The 25,694-nt window shown below is 35.2% G+C and overlaps 4 protein-coding genes across 7 annotated transcripts; all 4 read left to right on the top strand.

The window, feature by feature from the left end:
- The first annotated feature begins 15 nt into the window (after positions 1 to 15).
- Positions 16 to 14,630, top strand: LOC6579073 (upstream-binding protein 1). 2 transcript variants are annotated; one of them, XM_002004934.4, is made up of 14 exons: positions 16 to 806; positions 3,195 to 3,306; positions 3,477 to 3,680; positions 7,141 to 7,213; positions 7,340 to 7,755; positions 7,833 to 7,926; positions 8,774 to 8,918; positions 9,502 to 9,933; positions 10,042 to 10,083; positions 10,155 to 10,330; positions 12,585 to 12,786; positions 12,852 to 12,967; positions 13,054 to 13,128; positions 13,384 to 14,630. In XM_002004934.4, exons 1-14 carry the CDS (start codon positions 423 to 425, stop codon positions 13,826 to 13,828), a joined length of 2,916 nt encoding a protein of 971 aa, XP_002004970.2. In that variant the 5' UTR covers positions 16 to 422; the 3' UTR covers positions 13,829 to 14,630. The 2 variants fall into 2 exon arrangements, with proteins under 2 accessions (XP_002004970.2, XP_032586564.1); XM_032730673.2 differs by lacking the exons at positions 16 to 806; positions 3,195 to 3,306; positions 3,477 to 3,680; ... (5 more) ...; positions 10,042 to 10,083; positions 10,155 to 10,330 and adding an exon at positions 12,491 to 12,509.
- A 53-nt stretch (positions 14,631 to 14,683) lies between these two features.
- LOC6579072 lies at positions 14,684 to 19,240 on the top strand. Of its 2 annotated transcripts, none has more exons than XM_015163468.3 (4): positions 14,684 to 15,240; positions 15,303 to 15,692; positions 15,849 to 16,457; positions 19,161 to 19,240. In XM_015163468.3, the coding sequence occupies exons 1-3, from the start codon at positions 15,195 to 15,197 to the stop codon at positions 16,454 to 16,456; spliced, it is 1,044 nt and encodes a 347-aa protein (XP_015018954.1). In that variant the 5' UTR covers positions 14,684 to 15,194; the 3' UTR covers position 16,457; positions 19,161 to 19,240. The 2 variants fall into 2 exon arrangements, with proteins under 2 accessions (XP_015018954.1, XP_002004969.1); XM_002004933.4 differs by lacking the exon at positions 19,161 to 19,240 and adding an exon at positions 16,555 to 16,817.
- On the top strand, positions 17,450 to 21,015 carry LOC6579071 (odorant receptor 46a). Of its 2 annotated transcripts, XM_015163467.3 has the most exons (5): positions 17,450 to 17,775; positions 17,838 to 18,428; positions 19,161 to 19,249; positions 19,316 to 19,490; positions 20,809 to 21,015. In XM_015163467.3, exons 1-5 carry the CDS (start codon positions 17,518 to 17,520, stop codon positions 20,860 to 20,862), a joined length of 1,167 nt encoding a protein of 388 aa, XP_015018953.1. In that variant the 5' UTR covers positions 17,450 to 17,517; the 3' UTR covers positions 20,863 to 21,015. The 2 variants fall into 2 exon arrangements, with proteins under 2 accessions (XP_015018953.1, XP_043866758.1); XM_044010823.1 differs by lacking the exons at positions 17,450 to 17,775; positions 17,838 to 18,428; positions 19,161 to 19,249; positions 19,316 to 19,490 and adding an exon at positions 19,559 to 20,750.
- Positions 21,016 to 21,062: 47 nt separating this feature from the next.
- Positions 21,063 to 25,689, top strand: LOC6579070 (zinc finger protein 888). Its single transcript, XM_002004931.4, has 11 exons — positions 21,063 to 21,896; positions 21,977 to 22,135; positions 22,194 to 22,455; positions 22,534 to 22,686; positions 22,745 to 22,888; positions 22,948 to 23,083; positions 23,158 to 23,319; positions 23,381 to 23,674; positions 23,736 to 23,916; positions 23,971 to 24,203; positions 25,078 to 25,689. The coding sequence occupies exons 1-11, from the start codon at positions 21,137 to 21,139 to the stop codon at positions 25,636 to 25,638; spliced, it is 3,045 nt and encodes a 1,014-aa protein (XP_002004967.2). The 5' UTR covers positions 21,063 to 21,136; the 3' UTR covers positions 25,639 to 25,689.
- The last annotated feature ends 5 nt before the right edge of the window (positions 25,690 to 25,694 follow it).

Below are 25,694 nucleotides of genomic sequence, written 5' to 3'. Positions count from 1 at the left end.
TCTTCCTTGTTATAATGAAAATATAATCAAAATACAAAATGTTGACATAAAATAAGTATATGTTTTAAAAAACTATAATAATAAATCTCCAATTCCCTTTTACTTCTTATTGTTTGTTGCTTACAACTAAGTCAAAACAAAAACCATTGAAAACATATTCAAAATAATTTTTAAGTGGCCCGCAAAAGCTTGACAAAATTGCACGCGAAAGCTCGCCGAGGGTGATACCCCGTAATACCCCGTGTTTCTGAAAGTGCGTACTAACGGTTCTTGTGGACAAAAACAATAGACTATAAATTCGTTAATTTGTAATTAAAGTTGAGTAAAATTGTTAAAAAAAAAAAATAATAATAAGAAATAAAAAACATTTGGTAAAATAAGGAAGAATTAGTGGAGAAAAATTGCATATATTTTTAAACCGGATGGCGCTTTCGTTTCTATCCCAAAGTTCCGGTCTGTTGGATTTACACAGCATATTTGATCCGCAATATTCAATACAACAACAACAACAACCGCATCAGCAGCAGCAACAACTGCAAATTCATTTATCATCAGACCAACAAGAACAACTACAACAACAGCGCACTTCAACGAAATTTGATCTAAGCATATTCAACGATTTCGACCAAATGGAATTCAACAACAACTTGAATCGAAATCATCATAATCAGTATCCGAATAATAATAATAACAATAACAGCAATAGCAATAATAATAATAATAATACCATCAACAATAACAATACCAATAACAACAACAACAACAATATTCATACGCACCAAACTAACGGAGAAAATCTTAATCAGGTAAGTTGAGAAATATTTTTGAAGATTTATTTATATTATATAAAAAATATTTATGACAGAATATATCTATGTATATTATAAATATATATACATATATATTTATATACTCATTAAAAAGTTTAAGTTTTCATACTCTATAAAAAAAAGATAATGGTGTTGTACTAAATATTATATGAATGCCTTATAAATATGTTTTATATGTCTAATCAAACATCTTATACATTTTTATTATTTTGAACATAATACAGTAAGTCTTAATATAAATATATTTGTATTAAAAATATTCTGATAAGATATGAACGACATAGATAGCGAATGCTAAGATTTTTGATTAGAAATATGTGACGTTTTATAAGACTACAAGTATTGAATAAAATACGTGAGAAAAAAAAATTGTTTTTAAAACATATTTAAAGTAATCATAAATTGAAATGTATTTAATGTTTTGTTCCAATGTAAAATCTAAATATTTGACAGTTAAAATCATTTAAAGAGAACATAGATTTTTTTATATAAGAACCAAAAACTATCACTTAAGAATTTAATTGATTTAAAATATTGTTGTATCCCTCTATTTTTTTTTTTTTTTACGTTTAATCTCTAAAAAGATCATTCTATAGATTAGGTCTCGAATGTATGGAAAGTTTTTGTCAAATTAAACTCATACTCGACAACTAATAAAACAAATCTTGACTACCTCTTAGTAATATAAATAGAATATTACGTACATAAGCATATTAAATATTTATTGGCAGTCGGCATTATCTGAAAATGAGACTTCATAAAACATATCACAAAATTGTCTTTTTATTTGTTTTCGGTATTTCAACATATATATATATTGATCTATATATATATTATTTATTTACTTTTTTTTTTTTTTTTTGTTCCACTCTTAATTGGAAATGTTGTTTGAGTATGTGTAAATACATTGAATAAGAACAGAATTCGGATCACATAACAGATCGACTGGCACAGACAGGCAAACAATACTTATAGCAACATTCAATACGAATGCTCTTCAACTAAATCAATCTGTTAGACATTTGATATTGCCTTCTTTTTATAGTTGTTTTCCCATTCAGAATCTGGACATTCAGAAAGTGCTAATGCAAGATATATTTGAAATAGTCAAATCAACAAATTGTTCAACAGGTTTTCTTGCAATGTCATTCCTATTTGTTTGAGTTCAAGTCGATCACTTTCTTCACATCTTCTCAATCAATCAATCAATCCGTTTTTCACTTCCTCAATTGACCGATCGAACCGTCAATTACTACTGATTTCTGTATATAATCCAGTAGGAGAATGAAGATTCTTTTAACAACAGATAAATGCTTTCTTATCACTCAGTCAATCATTCAGCAGTCAGTCAATAAAATATGCTTAAAATATAATAAGATAGGGGGAAGTAGGTAAAAAGGTTGCTAAATCAGTTGATATCTTCTAAAATTAATTGAAGTGAACAGGAAGTAGCACTGAATCAATCGCACAATCACTCAATCACTCAGTCACTCAATACAAACAGTTTAAGCTGTCGTAGCAGTCAATCAATACAAACAAATTTGGAATCAATATCGCTATGGAAATATGGCACGTTATATGATATATACTTATATGAAATGATATCAATTCAAGCTGTTGATTTCGGCGTTCAGTCGGTCAATAAAAACAGCTGAAAATATATAAAGATAAGGAGGGAGAGGAAGTAAGTGCTCTAAAAATATCTAAAGGCGGTCAAATTTCATATTTGCCAGTTTTTATTATCGAGTTATGGAGTTAAACGAAACACGCTGGACTCAGGTCGTGCCTTGTTGTGGCTGTTATTATTGACATTATGCGCTTATCTTTTGAGAACACAATCAAAAGAAATCAACAGGCCCAGACTGCCGGGCGTAAACAAATGAAAACTCAAAGTGCTCAATGTATGTATAATGAATATCATGTAAATTGCAATCGAACGTGTATAGAAATGATTAACTTCACAATTTACACTCACTTAAATGATGCACAGCGTGTGTACACAGAGAGAAAAGTAGAGAGAGCGAGAGAGTGAGCGAGAAACTGACTGAGAGAACAATTTACAGGCATCGCAATTCTCTTCAGTTAATGTAGTATGATTATTTTTTGTATTTTTCTTTTTTGTATTATCAGCAAGGTTTAGGACCCCAATACTATGTTAGGTAGTACTGAGAGATAATGCATCTGTTATGGCTGGGGCAATGCCGCGATAGATCTGTCTAAGTGAGCAGCATGCTAGACGATTTCGTAAACGAAAATCTAAATCGTAGACAGTGTGCTGGAAAAGTTTCCCAAATCCGATATTTATATATATGTATAGCTGTAAAAGCTGAAAATCGAACTTAACAAATTGAACTCTCTTTGTAGATCCAAAATAATCATTTCATTAGCGGCTATCATCATCAGCATATTGGGTCGGATTATGAGCCAGTGATTAACTTTGTTGATTCACCGCCAAACTCTGAGGAATCTTGGACAGGTAAGAGAGTTCATAACGAATCCAATTCCATATGTATGTACACATATATATGCATATATACATCATTAATGCCGTTAAAATCAATGAAACTCATCGCATCCATCAAAAGCAATGCTATTTGTGCAGTCGTTAATCGATAAGTTTCGACTTCGATTTCGATATAACTACAGACGGACAGTCCAAGGATTCACCAGGACCGCAAATTATCGACGTGAGGACAATTTACTCAGACAGTGGTTCGCGCAAAAGACGAATGGATTGGTACTCATTGGACATTGGTCAAAGTGAAAATTCACCGACAACTCAATCAGGCGAAATACCCAATAAGGTGGCACATCACGAGAAAGATAAACATAAACGCGAAAAGCATTCAGGTGAGACAGATCGAAAGAGCTTAAATGGGGTCGAATTAAAATTAAACTATTCAATATGAATTTTAAAGATTAGTAAAAATCAGGCTTAAACGTAGACTTAAATATGCAGATTTAAAAGAGTTGTATTAAAAATTCAGTTTATTGGATATAATAATTCCGTGAGCAACCCATTCGATTGAATGTATTCCTCTTCAAAAAGTCTTTGAAGCATCCGAAATGTAGAGCATCCGAAATGTAGAGCTTTTTGTCGCATTCCACAAAAAAAAAAACCAATTAACAACTATTGAGTAAACCTGTTTGCTTTGTATTTAACGCCTAACATGCGCAATATACTAAACGAATCGATAAAATCAAAGATATCTGAAGAATCAAGTTCTTCTTCACATATAACTCTACCTCTGTAGAGCCGACGGTTTTATTTTAATTTGCCATGCTCTTGAAGAGCTAACTTCCAAGCCAAGGCGCAAATGTGTTAATTATTTGATTAACAAATTTTTTGTTTTATTTGCTAATTGATCAATATCTTCGAGATGTGTACGAGTTCTGAGCGTACTCAGTGTGTTTCTGGCCATAAAATTTATTTTCATTGTTCACATCGTGAGGTAACATTTAAAACTTAATTTAGTTTGTTTGCAGCTCCAGATCAATTGGTGACAGTCTATGTGAAGCCCATTCAAATATTTAGAAACTCCAAAATGAAAGAAGATTAATAATATTAGGAGTTTATTCTTGAATATTACAAAAAAAAAAAAAAAAAAAAAAAAAAAAAATAAATAATATTCGAATAAATATTCGAAATACAATAGTATTCGAAATGGGCAATTTAAAAAAAGGGATTATTTTATTTTTATTTTGGAATATCTAAGCACTAATCGAAATTTTTGTTAATTAACAAAAGAAGATTTAATATATTATGATTATTAATAAATATACTCTAAATATTAAACCTACTTGAATAGGGTATGAAATGTTTCATATAAAATAGTAATAATCATTTATGAAACGGTATCTTAGTTTAGAACTTGTAATTAACGCCAGAAATTCTTACACATCTTTAAAATTAAAGATTGTAGGCTCTCTATAAAAAAAAATATATGTGTATGTATATATATATATATACACATATATATTTTTTTCTATTGCTTATTATACGACCTTTAATTAACTTAGCACATATGTGCAAGACATGATGGAAACTGTAAGAATAGCTTCAAGTAGAGCTAATGAAATAATAACGTATATAATTTTTATAGCTTTTTATGGACGTTATATTTATACAATTACAGCTCTGGAAAATAACCAAAAAAAAAAAAAAAAAAAAAAAAAAAAAAAAAATTAAAGCAATAAAAACACGCCCACCCCGAGATAGTTGAATTAAATCCATATATATTTGTAAGATTCGATAAGAAAGTTAAGCTAAGAAAAATTTTAACTATATACCACTCTATGTAGAATTCGATATGAAATAAGTTAAGCTAAGTAAAAGTTAAACTATATGTATATATTTGTTTCTGGAATTCGACTGCTGGGTTGTTAAGAGTTTACAATTTGCCAATATCACGCAAAGTCGAGCAACAATTGTCATTGGCCTAATTACAGCACAGCTATAACAATGCTGATACAGATATAGTTATATATGTATATATACATATATAGTGACAGAGACACATATAATTTTAACTCTTTCGCTGTTTTACAAAATCGTGCTAGAACGAGTGCCTATCGGGCGGTACTCGTGGTGGCTTATCAAGAAATGTGAAATCAACACGACAATTGTCCGGCAGATAAGACTGCAAAAAAAAAAAAAAAAAAAATTGTCGACGTTTTGTAGAGGCCGTAATTAAAGCAATTTGAATTTTTAGAAAATTTTTCTGCCACATTTTAGTTAGAGTCTCATTATTATTTTTTTTAATTTAAAGGAAACAGTTTTTTTTTTCAGCAATTAGTCGACAGAATAGAAGTACTTAATTAACAGCAAATAATAATTAAGTCTATGGCGGGAAAATGGCTTTTACGATATATATTAGCTACTTATATATATGCATAGATTGCATTCAACATTCAGTTTATATAATGCTAGCGAGTAAATGATTTTTTTTTTCAATTGTTTTTTGTCCTCCGGTCCTCGCCTTAGATGCTATTATTCGGTACTCGATCTATGTGAGCTCTTGAAATTTTATTATATTCGTCTGACATTGGTACAATTGTAGTGAAGCAATTTCCTCTTTTATTATTGGCAAATTATCAAGCTATGTGAACAGCGAAAGTATTGAGAATAGGTAGGAATACCCTGTAAAAACAGTTAATGCTTAAGCATGTAATAAGATCGTTAAATTTTGCTTAAATTTATAAGTTAGTCAATTATATGTGTAATTTATAGATACTTTATAAATATAATGATGTATTAGATTCACTTAAGAACTTTGTTTTTAAAGTTACATGCTTTGCCTGAGCTCAATATACCCGGCAGCTAAGCTGAGCCAACTACAGGGCAGGCCCTCCACTAATCAACTCAGATAGGCAATATCTTCAGACTACAAATAATTAGTCATTATGTGTGTCACTAAGCTGAGTCTGATGTAAACTTATGAGACTAATTTAAATTGAAAACAAACATAAATTATCTAAAAACAGCGAGAGGCACATAAGAAAAAAAATTTGCATTCGCATTCTTTACAATTGTTTCAATTAGGAAATATGCTGTAAATGTGAAAGTATGCGTAGAGATAGAGGGCTAGAAATACAAGAGAACAGAGAGATTGAGATAGGGAGAGAATATGAATGTGTGGATAAATAAATAGAGAAATAAACAGAAAAATAGAGAGATAGAGGGGAAAAAGTGACCGCTGTTATCATTGGAGATCGAGTGAGAGTGAGCGTGTGAATAAGAAAGATTGTAAATAGGCCAAACCACTTTAATAATAGATAAGTTAAAGCAGCTAAAAATACTATTGAAATTGATTATCAAAACAAAACATTAAACATGATGAATTTTAAATTCTAAAAACATAAACAAGACTTACACAATTATTATATCGTCTCTCTGATCTAAAAACATAAATTATATAGAACTTAAATGTCGATTTTTGGATAGACGTCTTCCTAAAACACGCGCATTTCAAGTTTTTTTTTTTTTTTTTTTTTTTTTTATAATCATAATATATGTACAACAATATGGAACTTCAGTTATAAGTCATATAATGCATTTAATTTTTATACAAATTAACAGAAATTTTTTTTTAAAATTTTATTTTAATCAATTATCAACCAATATAATTTTTAAAATTGTTTTCACTGCTAATAAAAACGACCGCGCGTGTCTGCAAGTTGGACAGTTCGATCAGAGTGTTTCCTACTTATCATTTTATTAGCGTATCTATAAGTAAAATATTTCTATTTCTAGACTCCTCAAGATAGAGAAAAAAAAATTTTAAACAAGTATTTTTTCCTCTTTGGACAGGTCGTAGCAGCTGGAGCGACGATATAGGTTTTGATCTGAACGCTGAGTTTAACAGTAACTCGTATTTGAACAAGTGAGTACATATGTATGCACATATATATAAATATGTACATATATACATACAAAAATATAAATAACAGCTGGCAGTTGCAGTTGGTTCTTTTTTTTTTTTTTTGCTAATATTCTTTTCATCTTGCAGTGAAAACTTTTTATCGTTCTCCCCGAGCCTGACGGCACTTAAACAGGAGCCGCAAACGGAGCAGCTCAAACCGAACGCAAAGATATCATTGGATAGCGGCAGCACCGGCTCCGCAATTGGCAAAAGTGACAAATCGCCATTGGGCGAGGCAAATCACTCACCACAGCGAGCGGGTCAGGAGATTCCAGCAGCAGCAGCAGCAGCAGCGGCAGCGGCATCAGGAATTGGAGGCGGAGCACTTGTCGAAGCTGGCGGAAAGCATGAGTTGAACACCGTCAACATTTGTGGTTGTGGCTCGCCGCAAGGCTCGCCCACCGCAGCGGATTTTGAATTGAATTGCAGTGGCAATGGGAACGAAGCAGCATCGGCTGAGATAACCCGAACTGCATCTGGCCGTGAGGCCTTTGCACAGGCGCGTAAGTAAACTGTTGCACTTACATATATGTATATGTATATGCAATTTAACAAAATTGCATCAATTGATAAATTACAGCGCGCTCTGGACTGCAGCAGCAGCTGAGCGTTGTCGAGGCGGCCAAAATAGAGCCCTGCCTGTCGGGCGGTGCATCTCATGCAGAGGATCATAAGTGAGTGAAAAGTGCTAAGCAATACTAAACTGACTAGACTAAGATAAAATTAGCTGAGTTTCTTTTATGATAAGCTAGATAGGCTATCAGCAAAATATGGTCTATTTTTAGATTGAATTTATAGTTTTTAGAAAACTTTAATTTGCTATATTTAAGTGCTATAGCACTGAGACTAGTGTGTCTTATATAATTATTTATAGCTTAGATAGCTTAGAATAGAGGACTTTATAATTTTCTCTTTATACTAGATTTTTTATATTTATATAATTTAATTAAATTCAACAAAGTTTATGTAGAAAACTGAAATTTTTTAAATTCAGAAATAAATATTATTTACATTGTGTTTAGTATAGATGAAAAATAAGAAAAATTATTTATATTATATTAAATTATGCTCAGAAATATTTTATAAAATTAGTAAAATAATAATAATTTAATGTTGATTAAATTTATTTGATTAAATTTGTTGAAAATGGAACCCAGAAGTAATATGAAATTATATTATCTGATCTTGTATATTTAAAGAAAATTGAAGTTATTCAGATGCTATATGTACATATGTAATAATCAAATAGAATGCAAAATAAATTAAATTAAATAAAAAATCGTATATTAGTGTCCACCTAAATAATCTATGTATATATTCAGTGCATATATTTTTTATATATTATATATTTTTGTATTTATCAAGATAGACCTACTTATATATACTATATCAGATTAATATCCTTTTGCTAGCTTTTGCAATATATATATATTTTTTTAATAATTATATATTTTTAATTTTAACTCATTATTCCAATTATCTTTGATATATTTCATATAAAATTATTTCGATATTTTGCAGATTTCAGTACATTTTGGCCGCGGCCACCTCAATTGCAACGAAGAACAATGAGGAGACATTGACATATCTGAATCAGGGTCAGAGCTATGAGATCAAATTGAAGAAAATTGGAGATTTGTCCTTCTATCGCGATAAGATCTTGAAGGTGAGTGAAAAGTCAAAAATGCAATTCTTCCTAGGATATGGACACTCTCTGACTCTCTCTCTCTCTTTCCGTATCTCTCTCTCTCTCTCTCTCTCTCTCTCTCTCTCTCTCAACGTCTCTCTTTTGCTCGCTTTGAGTTCAAACTAATTTGCAAAAAAAAAAAAAAAAAAAAACGGCAAAAATTAGTTTAAATTGGCTGAGTTATTGTTATGGTTGTTTCTATTAAGACTATATCAACTGAGCTCGTTGACAATATATGCTTGCGAAGACTGAGCGCAGTTGTGTGGCTCAATATTAATGTAGCCATGTGTGTGTGTGTGTTTGCATGTTAATTGATTTTAATATGCCCCAATTAAACTTAATTTATACGCGAAACAACTTCAAGCATGTCATCCGTGCAGAGGCAATGTCTCATATGGCAATCAGACAAATTTTGAGTATCTTTAAATCTAGCTTTTCTCATGCCTTTCTTTTCTTATTGGCTTAACTTGAACTTTGTACATTTTGGGCGTCTATTCATCTTATGTGTGTGTTTATTTACTTTATTTTACTTTTTCTTTTCTTTTTTTTTTTTTTTTTGCAGAGCGTTATCAAAATCTGTTTCCATGAGCGCCGTTTGCAGTTCATGGAACGCGAACAGATGCAGCAATGGCAGGCATCGCGTCCAGGTGATCGAATTATCGAGGTAGATGTACCATTATCGTATGGCCTGTGCCATGTGTCGCAGCCATTGAGTGCGAACGCATTGAATACGGTTGAGATCTTTTGGGATCCATTGAAGGAGGTCGGTGTTTACATCAAGGTTAATTGCATTTCGACCGAATTTACACCAAAGAAGCACGGTGGTGAAAAGGGTGTACCATTTCGGCTACAAATTGAAACCTATATAGAAAGCACAACAACTGCTATTTGTAACAACAACAACAATAACAACAACAGTAACAATACTAATATCAATAACAACAACAACAACAGCAGCTCGAGCAGCAGCAGCAACAGCAGCTCCAGTAGCAGCACCAGCAGCAACAACAACAGCACTGGCAACAACAACGCAAGCAATACAACTAGCAACAACAACAACAACAGCGGATCGGGCATTACCTCGCCGGGTCAGACCCTGACAAATGGCAAACAGGCCGTGCATGCAGCTGCCTGTCAGATAAAGGTGAGTTGGCCCATTTGTTAGCCACAGCTAATGTAAATGTATTTAACAAACAATTCTCAAATGCTTTGCAGGTCTTCAAGCTGAAGGGCGCCGATCGCAAGCATAAACAGGATCGCGAGAAGATCCAGAAGCGTCCGCAGTCCGAGCAGGACAAGTTTCAGCCCAGCTACGAGTGCACCATCATGAACGATATATCATTGGATTTGATAACGCCAACCACTACAACTGGCTGCTATAGTCCTGAATAGTAAGTACAACATTTCATATATATATTTTTAATGTAAATTAATTTTGAAATATTTTTTACTTATCATATATAAACAAAAAAAATGTTATTGCTTTTTAATTATATTATTTTAGATTTTTGTGACATTCTATTTGTTTTTATAATTTTTTTTTTTGTGTTATTGTTATTTATTAAATAGAAATATTTTATGTTAAATTTAACAAAATATATATTTACATAATGAAATACTTATTTTTAATATATATTTAAAATATTTCTTTAAAAAGTTTTATTCTCTATTTTCTATATTAAAAAATATATAATATATTGCATAATATTTTTATATATTTTATAATTTTTGTTTATTTAGAAAATATAGGAATATTTTATATGTATTTTTTATTTATCTTGCTGTTCTTCAGCTCAATCAGTCCAAATCCAGCTCAAACAATCAATTCACGCTCTTTTTGTTCTATTTCTGTAAAATATATAACATTATATCATTATATATATATCACATATTATACAAAATATTTAGGTTCTCTACTTAGTTTATTGTTTATGGGTGTCACAGCCCAATGATAAAACTTTTGATTTATGATGCTTTGGGCTATGAATAACTAGTTTAAAGCTAAATACTAAATAGTCTAGTTTTTTTGCGTTGTTTATATTGAAGCCTTATTTGCATAGAACCGTCCCAAGCTCAAGTAATATATACATATGTATTTATATTTACATGTATTAGATTCATACACGATTTGTTTACTCAGTTCAATGAGTGCTCAGCACCTATGGGAATTTTTTGTTCAATATTTTGTACTTCAATCAAAATTTCGCTTATTTGTTTGTTTGTTTGTTTTTATAATCGAGTTTGCCTTTTGTTGTTTTAGGAATGCGAATCAATTTGAATGGGAATTTTTTTCTTTTTAGCCGGAAACGGCTTTGTTTTTATTGTGATTTTGTATTTAACTTTGCATTACGCTCTCACTGTCTCGCTCTTTCTATCTCCTATCGATTGAACTAAGAGCTTTATAAAGAGATTTACTCATGATCTTTTCGGATTCTCTGTAATAAATAATTGCGACTTACATTGCTCCGAACCGGTCTTGTTTTTGCATGGATCATTAATTAAATGACAAGTATTTGCGTTTATATATGGTGAAGAAATTATATATAGCTACCAACCGGTTGTAATACCCTGTACATGGCTACAAGCGAAAGGTAGATAAGCTTGCAGAGCAAGTTATATATTTATAAAATATTTTGAGTTAACAAATATTTCTAGAAAAAATGTGGAAAAATTAAAAAATACAAATAATGGTAGAATTTGAGTTAAAATATAGTAATTGTATTGAAAAAGTGTTTTGATGTATGGTAAATATTTAAAAATATACTTTTTAATAAATACATACATATATTCGATACATAAAAATATTAAATTTTAAATGTAAAAAAAAATTTTAAAAATATTAAAAATATTTCAAATAATTAAATTAATTTATTTAGATATATATGAAAAAGTTTTTAATACACTTTGAAATATTATATACAAATTAATTTATTATAGGGCATTGTTAAGTTGTCCAGTCTGGTTTATTGCTTTTGCCACGTGTTTACTAAAAAATGTTTTTCATTCAATTAATTATCGCTCTTATGCGCCACTTGCTTGAGAGTCTTTATAATGTTTATAAGTTAAGAAACAAAAACAACAACGAATATGATGAAAATAGTTGGGTTCCCATGCTAATTGAATGGGTCAACTGAAAGCATTTTTTCTGCAGCTGCTGCCAAATTCGGCATAGCTAAAAAGCTGAAGGCCATAAAGTGTATGAAAATGCTGGTTGAATAAGCAGAATATTATGGGGTTTAATCAGCCACCACAAAGCGTATCAGATGTCAAGGTAGTTAAGACATATGAATATATATGTATATAAAATGGTATATATAAGAAAAAGTAATAAAAAACAGGCCAAGACTGCCAGAGCATAAACTGTACTGATAGAGAGGCAGACAGAGGGAGAGACACACAGAGAGAGAGAGAGGGAGAATGAGAGAGAGAAAACTGGTATATGGCTGCATGATAAGTTTATGTATCTGTAAAATCTGTGTATCTGCTGTCTGGCATTCGTGAACATGCGCTTGTCTCTGAAGGATCACGCCCGTCTCTCTCAAAACGCACAGCAACAACAGCATTGCATTTGTATATTTTAAAATATAGTTCAAACTTTTGCAATTTATAATATTATATTTCTTCTTTTTTGCTGTCTATTTACAGTATGAAATTGTGGCCAAATTCGCCGGTTCATATACCAAAATATGATGGAATGCTGCCATTTGCCAGCAGCGCATCACCGGCGGCCAGCAGCAGCCCAATTGCTATCAATTCGGTGACATCCACAAATTCGCCAACATTGAAACTGATGGATGCCACAAACATGGTGTCGCCACAGCATGTGCCAGCGGATATGGATGATTATGTATGCAATATATATACATATATATACCTGATGCGTAATCTAATTTGTTGTTTTCTCTTATATAGAATCAGAATATAATGCCAGAATCAACGCCCGCACAAGTCACACAATGGCTCACGCATCATCGTCTGACGGCCTACCTCAACACCTTTACCCATTTCTCTGGGGCGGATATTATGCGGTGAGAGAGCAAGCGAGCTTTTTAGCTCTTTTATAATATACAGGCTAATTCTCTAACATATTTGTACTCTCTCTTTCTATATTTAGCATGTCCAAAGAGGATCTAATACAAATCTGTGGACTCGCCGACGGCATACGCATGTTTAATATATTGCGCGCCAAGTATGTTAAGCTAACAAAATGCAATGATACTAGCTGAAAAGCAATTGGATTAATCTGTGATAGGGAAGAGTATTTATGGAAGATGCCAAGCTGTCTATGCTAGTTCTTGCCTTGCCTAAAAGACTCTCAATTAAATCTTCAATCTCTCTATTCTAATCCACTACCAGATTAATCCAATATACAATCCACATCTATTTCGCTATTATCATTTGAATTATTCCAAGCTTTTACTAACATTTCTTCTATCTCTCGCAGATCCATTTCGCCTCGTCTGACGCTCTATGCCAGCATGGATGGCTGCAGCTACAATGCCATTTACTTGCTCTCTAATACCGCCAAGGAGCTGCAGCAGAAGATCTATAAGCTGCCCGGCTTCTATGAGTTCATGGCCAAGGGCGGCTCGTCAGGCCTCTTGGAGAATGGTGGCAATGTGTCAGCTGCCTCAGCAGCAGCGGCGGCGGCGGCTGCTGCCGCTCTATGCAACAATTGGGGCATGCATTCGAAATATTCGGGCAGCGGCTCGAACATCTTCAACGAGGCGAACAAGAGCAGCGTCTACATATCGGGGCCATCGGGCATACTTGTCAGCGTCAGCGATGAGGTGCTCAACAATGAGGTGAAGGACGGCAGTCTCTATGCCCTGGATGTGCAGGGCGGCAAGGTTATATTGAAGCTGATCAATAAGCAGGATAATAATTAAACCAAAATTGTCTAGTGAAGCTTCAGAACTAGTTGTAGAAATTCTATTGTTGCCTGGTACAAACAGATTAACCATGATAAAGAAAAGTACAGTTATTTAGCATTTAAATCGAGCTATATCAAACAAATGTTATGAATAATACACACGCATATTACAGTTCTTTTTCACACACACATACACACACAGGGCCATACATACAAATATCTATGTATGCTCCTATTTCTATATAAGTTTCAATTTGTATGAGATTTCGCGCAGCAATTTTGAACAAGTAGCCACATTTTCTTTAAGAGTTTCTATTCTTATCCCTGCTTGCGTTCCCATTTGATCCGACAAAATTAAAAACAAAAATTGCAAGAATATTTCATTTTAAATTTGCATTTGATTTCGTTTCAAATATTTTCTTTTCTTATGCTGCATGTTTTAAGTTGTAAGCTTTATTATTTTATTCTTTAAACCTTTATATATATGTATACACCATATATCACATACAGCAAGAAGATATATACATATAAATATGAAAAAGTTAAAGTAGAAACAAAATAAAAAATCACAAAAAAAATATTATAAAAGAAAAAAAAAAAACGATAAAAAAAATCAGCAAATTATTACACACAGACACCTATATAATTAATTAATTGAAAGTACAGTACCACAAAATCGAGCATTGGAGCAAAAAATGTTGGATAATTGAAATCAGCTAACAACCAAACAAGATCTATTGTTTTAACAAATTTTATCCATTGTATGTGATAAAAAGCAATAAAGAGTTATCCAAGAGTGGACTGTCAAAAAAAAATAATTTTTAATGATCTAATTGAATTTTTATTTGGGTTTTTACTGTCAATAATGCGAAATTGATATATATATTTTTTTATATATGTATTCAAAATATTAATACAAATGGTTATGGTTGGATTAATGGTACAAATATGGTTTGGGTAACAAGTTCTTACAGCTGATAGTAGGTCACAAAACTAGGAATAGAAGATTATGGTATATGGTTTATAGTTTATGAATTCAGGGTATACTAGGAATGGGACCTTATACGAGACATGGCTGCTAACGACATTAATATACTGATAACATATACATGATAGAGTCTCCTTCATTAACTTTGTCAGCATTTCATCATCGAATGCGCATTGAATTTCGTATTTGCTCGGATCTCTTCTAGGTTCGATCAAAAAAAAAGCTAGGAGAGCTGCTAAGCTCAATGCTAACAGAGATGTTATCGATTTAATATCAACTTTATAGTACTCTGGTAAGCCTTTTGGCCTGGGGAAGTACTCAAAATTTATGTTTTTAGTGCTGTGAAAAAATTAAATTAAAATCGCTTTTAGATGTGTTAACCAAATTTTTAGACATGAAATACTTGGCAGGAATATTAATGCTATTGTTTGCTGTGATGGGTAAATCAAAGCTATATAGATGATATTTATAGTAGTTTAAATTGTATGAATCGTTGAAACAGGCGTTCAGACCGATTGCCAAATAAGCAAAGAAATGGTGGAGAATACGAATCGCATATTCACTTATCGTGATGACAGAGGAGCCCTCCAGCTGTTGCGCGCAGAGCCGGTGCCCAGTGGACTGAAGCTTTATATGGTGTGCAATGAGAAGGATGTGCTGGAGACCGAATGCCAGGATAATGGCCACTTTACGGTGGCCTTGCCCATGAGCTGCAGCTCGCCCATGAAGACGAGCGTAATGCGAGAAGGACGCAACTCTGACTGCCCTCAAACATTGTACATAGTGGGCTATATGTTGGAAGGACATCAACTGGAGCTCTATCGCGCCTGCTACGATGGGCAGAATGGACGTGCTCTGTACTCCCAGAGCGATGTCTACTTTAAGAGCTACTGTAAGGCATTAGCTAAATTGTTTTAAAATAAGATAAACTCCATAAGTAGAGCAGTAGTAGAGTAGTTGATATAGAATATGTAGGGCATAGTTAGAGTAGAGTATAGCATACGGTATGTAGAGTATGTGTATGTGATCTACATATCTATATTATTAGTTGCCAAACGACCCTGGGTGGACTTCGATACGGATCAGATAGTGAAGCCCCTTGAGGCAGCTGCCTATATGAAGCATCGGATGTACGACGAATTTCAACTTGTGTTTGGCAAGAATCAACGGTATTTGCCCAGCGCCAGAGATTTGGTCATCAATCGCGGCCATTTGGTGCCCTCGGCCGATTTTCTCTTTTGTGATCAGATGGCCAGCACCTTTCGCTACATCAATGTGGTGCCGCAGTTCAAGAGCATCAACGATGGCAATTGGGAAAAAATTGAGCGTTGGCTACGCGGTCAGGTGACCGCCCAGCAGCCATTTCGTATTCGGACTGGCGGCATCGATATCCTCAGGCTGCAGGATGAAAATGGCAACGAGCGCAGCGCCTGCTTGGCCGACTCCAAGCTGCCAGTGCCCAAGTGGATCTATAAGGTGGTGCGAGATATTCAGGGCAATGGACTCTATGCCTTTCTCTCCTATAACAACATATTCGAGCGACAGCGTCCATTACTTCTATCCACCTGTCAATCTGTCGCATGTCCTTTCAGTCTGCCTGACGATCCAAATGCTGGTTTCATCTATTGCTGCAATCCAACGAATTTCCCCTACTGAGGTGAGTTCAATTTACATTTATTTATTATTATACCCTTTAACATAATTTTCTTACCAAATTCCACCTCTTAAATTTCTGCAACATTTATTTATCTTAGACTCACGGCTAGGCCTTAAACTTCATTTAAAATTTGCGATTCAAATCGTTTAAGCCTTATTAGAGTCCATTGGAAATGCGTTTGTAAATTATTTAGTATATTTACTTAACGGTCCTGAGCTTATTAGACAACAGTAAACGATTAGCGAGCAAGCACTGCTCAAAAAAGTAGACTTGAAAATGGCCTACAAATAAATACAATATATATTATAAGTTTAAAAATAATATTATTAAGAAATGAAACGCAAGGACAATAAAAAAGCTTGTTTTTTATAAAGTACAAATTAAAAAAAAAAAAAAAAAATACATGAATGTAAATTATTAATTAAAAAATACTAACAAATATTTTATAAAAAAAAAGTATTTTTTTAAATTTAAATTATTTGAAAATTAATTATATAAATAAAATATAATTATGAAATTGAACAGCATGACAACAAAAATTATAATATAAAAAACTTAACATAATAAGTTTGAATAAAAAAAATAAAATAAAATAAAATAAATTAAGTAATAGCTTGCTTGAAAAAATAAAAAATAAATTAAAAAAATGTATACACTTAAAAAAAATATTAATTAAAAAATTGTAAATTAAAAAATAATTATAAATATATATAAAATGCAAGAAAGGATATATAATTCTATAGAAAATCATCATAATTATATTTATATATTTCTTCTATAAAAACTATATTCTGATACGATGATAGTTAAATAAATATTTGTGTGATAAATATTATTTTGTTAAATATTAATTTATTCAATTTTTATTTATTTTTTTTATATTAAAAATGCATATGCATATTTTATTTTATTTAATCAATATTTGAATTATTTTTTTTTTCACTAAATGTTTGCCACCAATTAGCAGCCATTAATGCGTTTTTAATTGTTTATCAAATGCCTTTATAAGGCTCAGCCCATCTCGGGCGCTGCAATAGTTGTTGAATAAGTGTTCCATAAAATGCAGTTAAATTTCGATAGTTCAGTAAACTCGTTCTATTCGGTGCAGAAGCGTATTATGCAATGTTATTCGCTATATCCGCAGCAGCTACCCTGGAAACGCTGGCTGCATAACGTAAATTTCATTATAATTTTTGGTTTCTTTTTAATGATGCTCAATCTGCTGTTGCTGATGTATATTGTGATTAATATTGGCGACATGAATGAGGTGATCAAAGGCTTCTTTCTGCTGGCCACCTGCTCTGCCTGCTCACTGAAGGTGAAGTGTTCTACTATATACTCATTAATAATATCTAATACTCTGTAAAAAACAAATCGTAGATATTGTCGCTTAAGTTCAATATTCTAGACCTAGAACGACTCTTTGCTCATATGCATGATGCAGAATTTAAGCCCCTCAGCCTCGAGGAGCAACGCATCTTTCTCAACGCCCGTCAGCTCAGTCACACAACGCGCAATTCCTATGGCGCCGTCTCGGTCTGCGCTCTGACAACCTTGCTCCTAACTCAATGTATCATCGATAATACCCAACTGCCTTTGGACACCTATGATCCCTTTCAAGGGGAGCGCGGCTCGTTTGGCTTCTGCTTTATGTATGTTAATCATTGTTGCGCTCTGTCCTCGGCCTGCTTTATAAACATCGCCTTCGATTCGCTGTGCTGCTCCATATTCATATTTATCCGTTGCCAATTGGACATCTTTGCCTTGCGTCTGCAATCGATTGGAAAGAGTCTCAACTCAGAGGTGGCAACTGATGCTGAAATGTTGCAGCAGCTGAAGCACTGCATTCATTATCACAAGAGAATCATTGAGCTAACTTCCGATATCGAGGCCATTGTCTATAAGCCCATTTCGGTACAGATATTTTGCTCTGTGCTTGTCTTGACCGCCAATTTCTATTCCATGTCACAGGTGAGTTAAGAGAGGGCGAAACATAAAAAAATATACAAATTAAATATTTGGAATTTTGTTTGGAAATTTTACAATGCGAAACTTTTTGTTTTTATATATCTTATGGTTCTTAAAATTATAAAAATTGTATGCATTTTTCTTATTATACAAGTGCTATATTTTTATAATATTTATATATATATAATAAGACAATTTTTTTTGTTAGATATTAATTGTTTTTTTTTTATGAACGACTTAAGATTATTGGCTAACATATAAAATTAGTAAAATCGAAATAAAAAAATAATAATATTAATACAAAATAAATAGAGGTATTATGAATAAAAATATTTAATAAATAAAATAAAAAATGCATATTTAAAAAATATAATAATATTAATTTTATACATATTATTAAAATTAATGAAAAAAAAATAATCGTCATGAAATTTTACAAGAAATTATTGAAATACATGAACAATCATTGTTTTTTATTTATTTTTCAATCATTTTTAAGCACGTTTTGTTATGCTTAATATATAATATAAAATAAATAATAAATATATAATATTAAAAATATTGCTATTTAATAGTAAATAGACTAAGTATAAATTTTTAAGTTTCTTATATTTTAGATTTTTATTTTGTATTTTTTTTTTTTAATTTAAATTTGATTATTTTATATATATATATATATATATATATATATATATATATATATATATATATATATATATATATATATTTAAACAGTCAACTGGCGAGACACTATTGCTACTCAAGATGTTCATCTATCAGAGCTGCATGCTCTTACAGATCTTTATAATCTGCTACTTTGCGGGGTAAGTTAATTAGCTATTATACCAACTACAGATATAGATATATATTATATATTTTATACGATTTAGTGAGATTACCGAGCGCAGTTATGGCCTGCCCCATGACCTGTACAAATCCAATTGGGTTGGCGCTCATCGCACGAACCAGCGGCTGCTGCTGATGCTGATGCTGCGTCTGGACTTGCCCCTGCGAATCAAAACATTGAATAGCAGTCACTCCTTCGACCTGATGCTCTTTAGTTCGGTAAGCACTACGATTTGTTTCAGTGTGAATTATGGCATATAATGAGCGGCTCATTAAAGCTCATTAGCTGAAATGTCCTTGACTCGGCGAGCCTTTATAAAGGGCCTGCAGCTGGAATTATGGCCAAAGTTCTTCATTATGGCCTGCAAAGTAATGTCGGAACATCATGAAATCACGTCAATTTTTTATAAATATCAAGTATGGTATTTCATTTTTCTGGGCGTGTGGCAAGTGCCGAGGCATGCCACACGCTGCCAGCGCTGGTTGCATCAACTGCGCTTTTGCCTCATCCTCAGCATTGTGGCCATCATGTTGCTCTTCTTTGCGATACGTGTGCTGGCCAACATCGACCAATTGAATGTCATTCTGGAAGTATTCTTCATGTTTGCCACCGAGGTGTCGTGCATGTCCAAGTTGCTGAGCATTAAGCTGAGGAATCGTCAACATGCCCGGCTCATTGAGGCAATGCATTCGTCGTGCTTTCGCCCTGGCTCCAAGAAGGAGGCGTTGATATTTCGCAACGGCGCAGAGCGTTCCATCAAATGGCGCAATTTCTATGCCTACACATCGCTGTTGGCTGCCAGCCTGATCCTGGTTATGCAATGGTTCGTCGACAACAATGCCCTGCCCCTGTCCATGTACGAGCCGTGCAATCTGCTCAGCTCCGGCTGCTACTATGGCCTCTATTTCTATCAGGTGATGTCGCTGATGCCCACCTGCTGGCTGAACATTGCCTTTGACTCGATCGCTTCTTCGTTGCTCTACTTTCTGGAGACGCAACTGGCCATGTTGGCCTCCCATCTGGAGAACTTGGGCGCGGCCGTAACAGACGAGGATAATCTGAGAATAAGTCGGGAATTGCGCAGCTGTTGCATTCACTATGCTCGCATTTTTCAGCTAAAGGATCTCATCGATGGCTTCATTAAGGTGCCTGGCTCGGTGCAGATGCTCTGCTCCGTTTTAGTGCTCGTCTCCAATTTCTATGCCATTTCGATTAGGACGAAGGAAACTGCGTTTATGATCATGATGGCATCGTATCAATTTGTTATGTTGCTGCAAATCTTCATTATTTGCTATTCGGCCGATGAGATGAGCTATCAGAGTGCAATACTATCTCATTCACTATATAGCTCCGATTGGACCTCTTGGAACAAGAGTAATCGGAAATTGGCTTTGATAATGATGTTGCGTTTTAGTAAGCCGCTGCATATGCATACATTGAATCACTCTCAGTGCTTCAATTCTACTACTTTTTCATCCGTACGAGTAGTCGAACTTATAAGTAACTATATTACATACATTTATTTTCTCTTTGCAGATTGTGAACTGCTCCTACAGCTATTTCGCTTTGCTCAAGCGTGTGAACAGTTAAATTTGCCGCCAATCTTTGAATTTTAAACGCTTATCGATAAGCGATAAGTTGACGCTACTATTGATATTCATTGCTACTTTAGTTTTTAAGTTCATTTTTAGCACGTTTTTGTAGCAGCACAATAAATGCACTAAAAAATGCCGTTTTACTCAATTTGGATGCGATAGTTCCGATAGTTTGGCAATCGTTTTGCAGCACTAAGCATTTTCATATCGTTGAGCTGACGCTCGTTTTTAGCGTTTCGCGTGGGGATTGCTATGTGTGAAAAGTTAAAATGTCGGAAAATCCGAAAGTAAACAACGAAAATGGACCTAGCTGCCTGCATTGCAGTGTGCACAGTTCAAAGCAGAAATATCAAGAAATTTTCGATGAAGTGGGCATCGAAATTGAGCTCGCTGATCTTTTGGCAAAGTATTTCCAAATCGTTGTCAAACCCGATGCTCACAAATCGCAATTGCTGTGCCAAGAATGTGTAAATACGCTAATACGCTTCTTTGACATAGACGAGCTGCAGCGGCAGCAGGATGCCGCTAATGCAGCCAAAAAGGCTGCCAAGTCGCTGGATGATCTACCTAGTACTGCTAAAAAGGTAGAGAAATCCGCTAAAAAGGCGACGCCGACGTCACCAAAGACAAAGAGCGTCGCGTCTCCAGTCAAAAATTTGCCAAAACCCGAAACAGTTGTTACCACTGCCGTGGCTACAACTGCAGCAAAAGCCTCTAATAAAGCCTTAACAGTTCTGCCCAAACGTTTACCCGATAAGGCCAAGGAGGTAGTTACACGAAATGCCACAGCCAAGGCGAAAAGTCATGGCGCGGCAGATCAGGAGCAAATCAGCGCGCTCATACGTGACATTCTGGATGATGAGGAGCCGCCGGCCGATGATAAATTTGCCGATGCAGCAGCCTCAGTGCGGCAGCTGGAAAAGCAAACTGACAAAAAGCAGATACAGCAGGAGACAGTGGAAGAGCAGCTGGGACAGCTGGAGGAAGAGGATAACAATGATGAGCTGGAGTTTCTGCTAGAGCAAGATGGTGAGTTGAGGATGGCCCAGGCTTCACTCATATATATATAACTATCCATATTCATATTAATTAATCCTCTTCCCTTGCAGATAACTCCTCCGATGCGGACGTGCGTCATTTCAAAGTAGAGCGCAAGGTCAAACGCGCTGCTTCCCAATCCTTGTCCCAATCGCAGTCACAAAATGAAAGTCAAAGCGAGGATGAATCATTTAAAGTGGAGCCCTTTAATTTTGTACTTATTAAAGAATGTAAGCACTCTAAGGCCGTATAAAGAACCCGTCTAATTAGTCAACTTTCCATTCCCAGCTGACAACATTGGCGATCTGCATGAATATCTATCGACCGTGGTCAAGACCTGCTTTGAGACTTTGCAGTTCAATTGGGCCACTGTCTGCCGTCATTGTTCGCTGAAATGCAGCAAATATGAAACTCTGCTCAGTCACATGCAGAAATGCCATCAGTTGGCCAATGAGCGCTACAGTTGTCCCATTGAAGGCTGCACGGCGGAGCTGCAAGGACGCAAATATTTGGCCATGCATCTGGTGGTGCTGCACGCACCTGTGGCAGAGTAAGTCAATAGCTTGAAAATGCAAAATTTAATACATTTATTGATTGATTCTCTCTCTCTCTCTCTCTCTCTCTTTAGAATACCCATCTATGGCAAGTGTCCCGAGTGTAATATGACCTTCTCCAATATATTGCAATATAATAAACACTCTTGCGCACATGTCATTAAAAAGCGTCGCGGCATGCGCTTATACTGTGAGATGTGTGGCCTGGAGTTTCCTTCGTGGAAGCGGTACGTATGGGTCCTCTTACTCTTCAGTCTTTGCTAAATAATTTTGCTTGCCTTGCAGCTTTAATTTCCACAATCAATTTCACTTGGAGCGTCACAGGCCGCGCGCTTGTTTCGTTTGCGATTTTGCAGACAACAACATCGATGAGCTCTTCCGTCATTTGTATTATGCGCACGAGCCGGAGGGCACACTCTTTTGTGATCTGTAAGGCTTGGACTACATTTGATTTTATTGCTTGCTTATATATATGTTTATTGTTTCAGCTGTGATCGCAACTTTCGTGACGCTGCCGTCTTTATGGAGCACAACAAATCGCATGCGAATGTCAGCAGCACCACCTACAGCTGCTCGGAGTGCAGCGCCAACTTTGAGACACGGGGTCGTCTCAACGGTCATCTGGTGGGTGCAACAGCTATACGCTGTATATGTAATTATTTATTATTACTAATTTCATTTCAATTTTCTGCCTTTAGCGCTCCGTTCATGGCAGCGTCATCAGCTGCGAGTTGTGCAGCCGCGAGTTTGCCACAGAGGCGACCTACAATCTGCATATGAAGACGCATTTGATCATCGAGCGTCAGGTGCACGTGTGCAGCGGCTGTGGACTGCTCAGCGATAGTAAAGCGAAGCTGCAGGTAAGCTCAGCTATAAATATCTATTACAACAGCTAATCATGTATATTGAACTGCTTGACAGGCTCATGTGGAGGCGGAGGACTCGGCCTGCTTTGGCTTGGAGACCTATGCGGAACTTTTACGCAATGCCTATGTGTGTGAATATTGCTCGGCATACTTTAAGCAGAAGAGCGATTTGCGTGCCCATCGCGACTCGGGGGTGCATAAGGACGGATTCTTCATATGCCATCCGTGTGACAAGGCCTTTGCCGACATGAAACTCTATCGTCATCATTTGCGCAACTTTCAGCAGCAGCGCTCAGATGTATCGCATCGCAAGCTAGAGATATGTCTCTACTATATGTGCGATTATGAGGTGGGACCTGGGAATATTTCATATTGCTTTATCTATTATCATTTAATGCATATTACTGCAGGATTGCGCTGAGGCCTACATTAACTGGAACTCACTGTACACACACAAGCGACGTTCGCACGATGCCATCGCGAGAAACGAGCCGCTGGTCAAGGAAAACGAATGGATCTGCCAGTTCTGCCAGAAGCAATATCGTTCCAAAATGTCGCTATCGGTGCATGTGGCGCGTAGTCATAATAATAGTATGTGCTCGCTATTCCATTTGAAGCTCTTGCTAATTTATTGATCATTTTTAGATAATGTCGTATGCCCCCTATGCAAGGCCTCCTATAAGGATAACGATGCCCTGACTAAACATCACGCCTATTGGCATGAGCCCATGGAATGCAGTTTGTGCTTGAAAGTGGTTAAAAATCGCCGCAATTACGATACACACATGAATGTGGTGCATTCGAATAACAAACGCTACTCGTGCAGCGTCTGCCAGAAGGGCTTCTATCATAAAAGTGAAATGGAGGCGCATCAGCGGGTGAGTCAATCGAATTGAATTTTATGGACTTTGATTTATCTATAATCTAAGAATATACAGTAGAAACCCGATAATTCGAAGTGGCAAGGCACAGAAATTTAAATTATCCAGAATTATTAAGAACGAATTTCTTTCAAGGGGATCGAATTTTTGTTTCGATTTATCGCGATTTTCGATTTACCGGGGTACAAATTATCGAAACTCGACTGTATATGAAATGAGAGGGAATTTGATCGGCAATTTGGGGCATGCTTGAGGATTGTATTTAGTTTGTTGGCAATGATTTTTTTAATTTATCCGGCTCTGGTGTTTGGATGATAAAGCCAAGAGCTTCTATAAGATGCTAACTTTGATTAATTTATAATAATTATAGCTGTATTATAAAGTTCAATATTGTCAGAGGCTGAGCCTCTTTAAGACAGGTTCTCGGGATCTCTCTTCAGGATGAGAAAGGGGATAATGCGGCTCGCATTTTGTACTACATTAAGCATATTTCACTTTCCTTAGTGTCCAAAAGGGCTTCTCAATTGTTTCGATCATGTTAGGGAGTTCTGGTCATGGATTAACTATCCATCAATGCAAAATCACGAAAAGCAGTTAATAAAAGCGAAATACATAAAATCAGCTAAATTAAATGCAGCAGTCGGGAATAGAGGGCAAGGATAGTCACCTTTTAATGGAGCAGCACACCATAATTTTCAAGGAGCTGCAGAAGTTAGAGTCAAAAACAAATAATAATAATAATGGAGCAGCTGACAGGAGAGCCAGAGTGCAGTCAACATTTAATGGAGTTCCGAAATGGAGTTCCATAAAGGGAAGCCCCTTTTCGAACACTTACCAGACTATTAACCGCCACGCCTATTCCCATCCGCAGCTGCATAACCAATCGTATAGCTGCGACCAGTGCAGCTTCGTCACGCGAAACAAGAAGTCGCTGTCGGTGCATGTGCTGGGCCAGCACTTCAAGCGGTTCGCCTTCGAGTGCAAGGCGTGCAACAAGCGGTTCGGACGTCGCCAGGGCCTATCGAATCACATGCAGCGTGTGCATGGCTCACGCTATACGTGTCACGACTTCTTCGATAGTGGATGCAGCAAATCTTTCAGCTCGACGACGCAATTGAAATTGCATGTGCGTAAAGCGCACAATGGCAGCATTTACGTAGAAGATGACACAGTGAAAGGCGATGAACTAGATGAGCTGGAGGAGCAAGAGCAGGAGCAGGAGCAGGAACAAGAGGAGGAGCAGGAGCAGGATCAGGAGGAGGAGCAGAAGGAAGTAAACAGCGACGGTCCGTCCTCATCGAAGAAACGCTGCATACGCATCAATGCGAATACGCAAATCGAGTTTATTGGCAACTCAATGGAGAATAAGGAAACGGAGATGTTTGAGGAGTTGCACGAGCCCAAGTCGAATAAGAGGCAGAGGCAAAAATAATAGAAGACTACATAAATAATGGAATAAGAATCAGTACACAATGCGATATGATTTGA

Source organism: Drosophila mojavensis, unplaced genomic scaffold, assembly GCF_018153725.1.
Source record: "Drosophila mojavensis isolate 15081-1352.22 unplaced genomic scaffold, ASM1815372v1 contig_80, whole genome shotgun sequence".
In the NCBI taxonomy this organism is placed as follows: Eukaryota; Metazoa; Arthropoda; class Insecta; order Diptera; family Drosophilidae; genus Drosophila; species Drosophila mojavensis.
The sequence above is the reverse complement of the archived record's forward strand: the minus strand, read 5'-3'. Positions and strand labels throughout refer to the sequence as shown.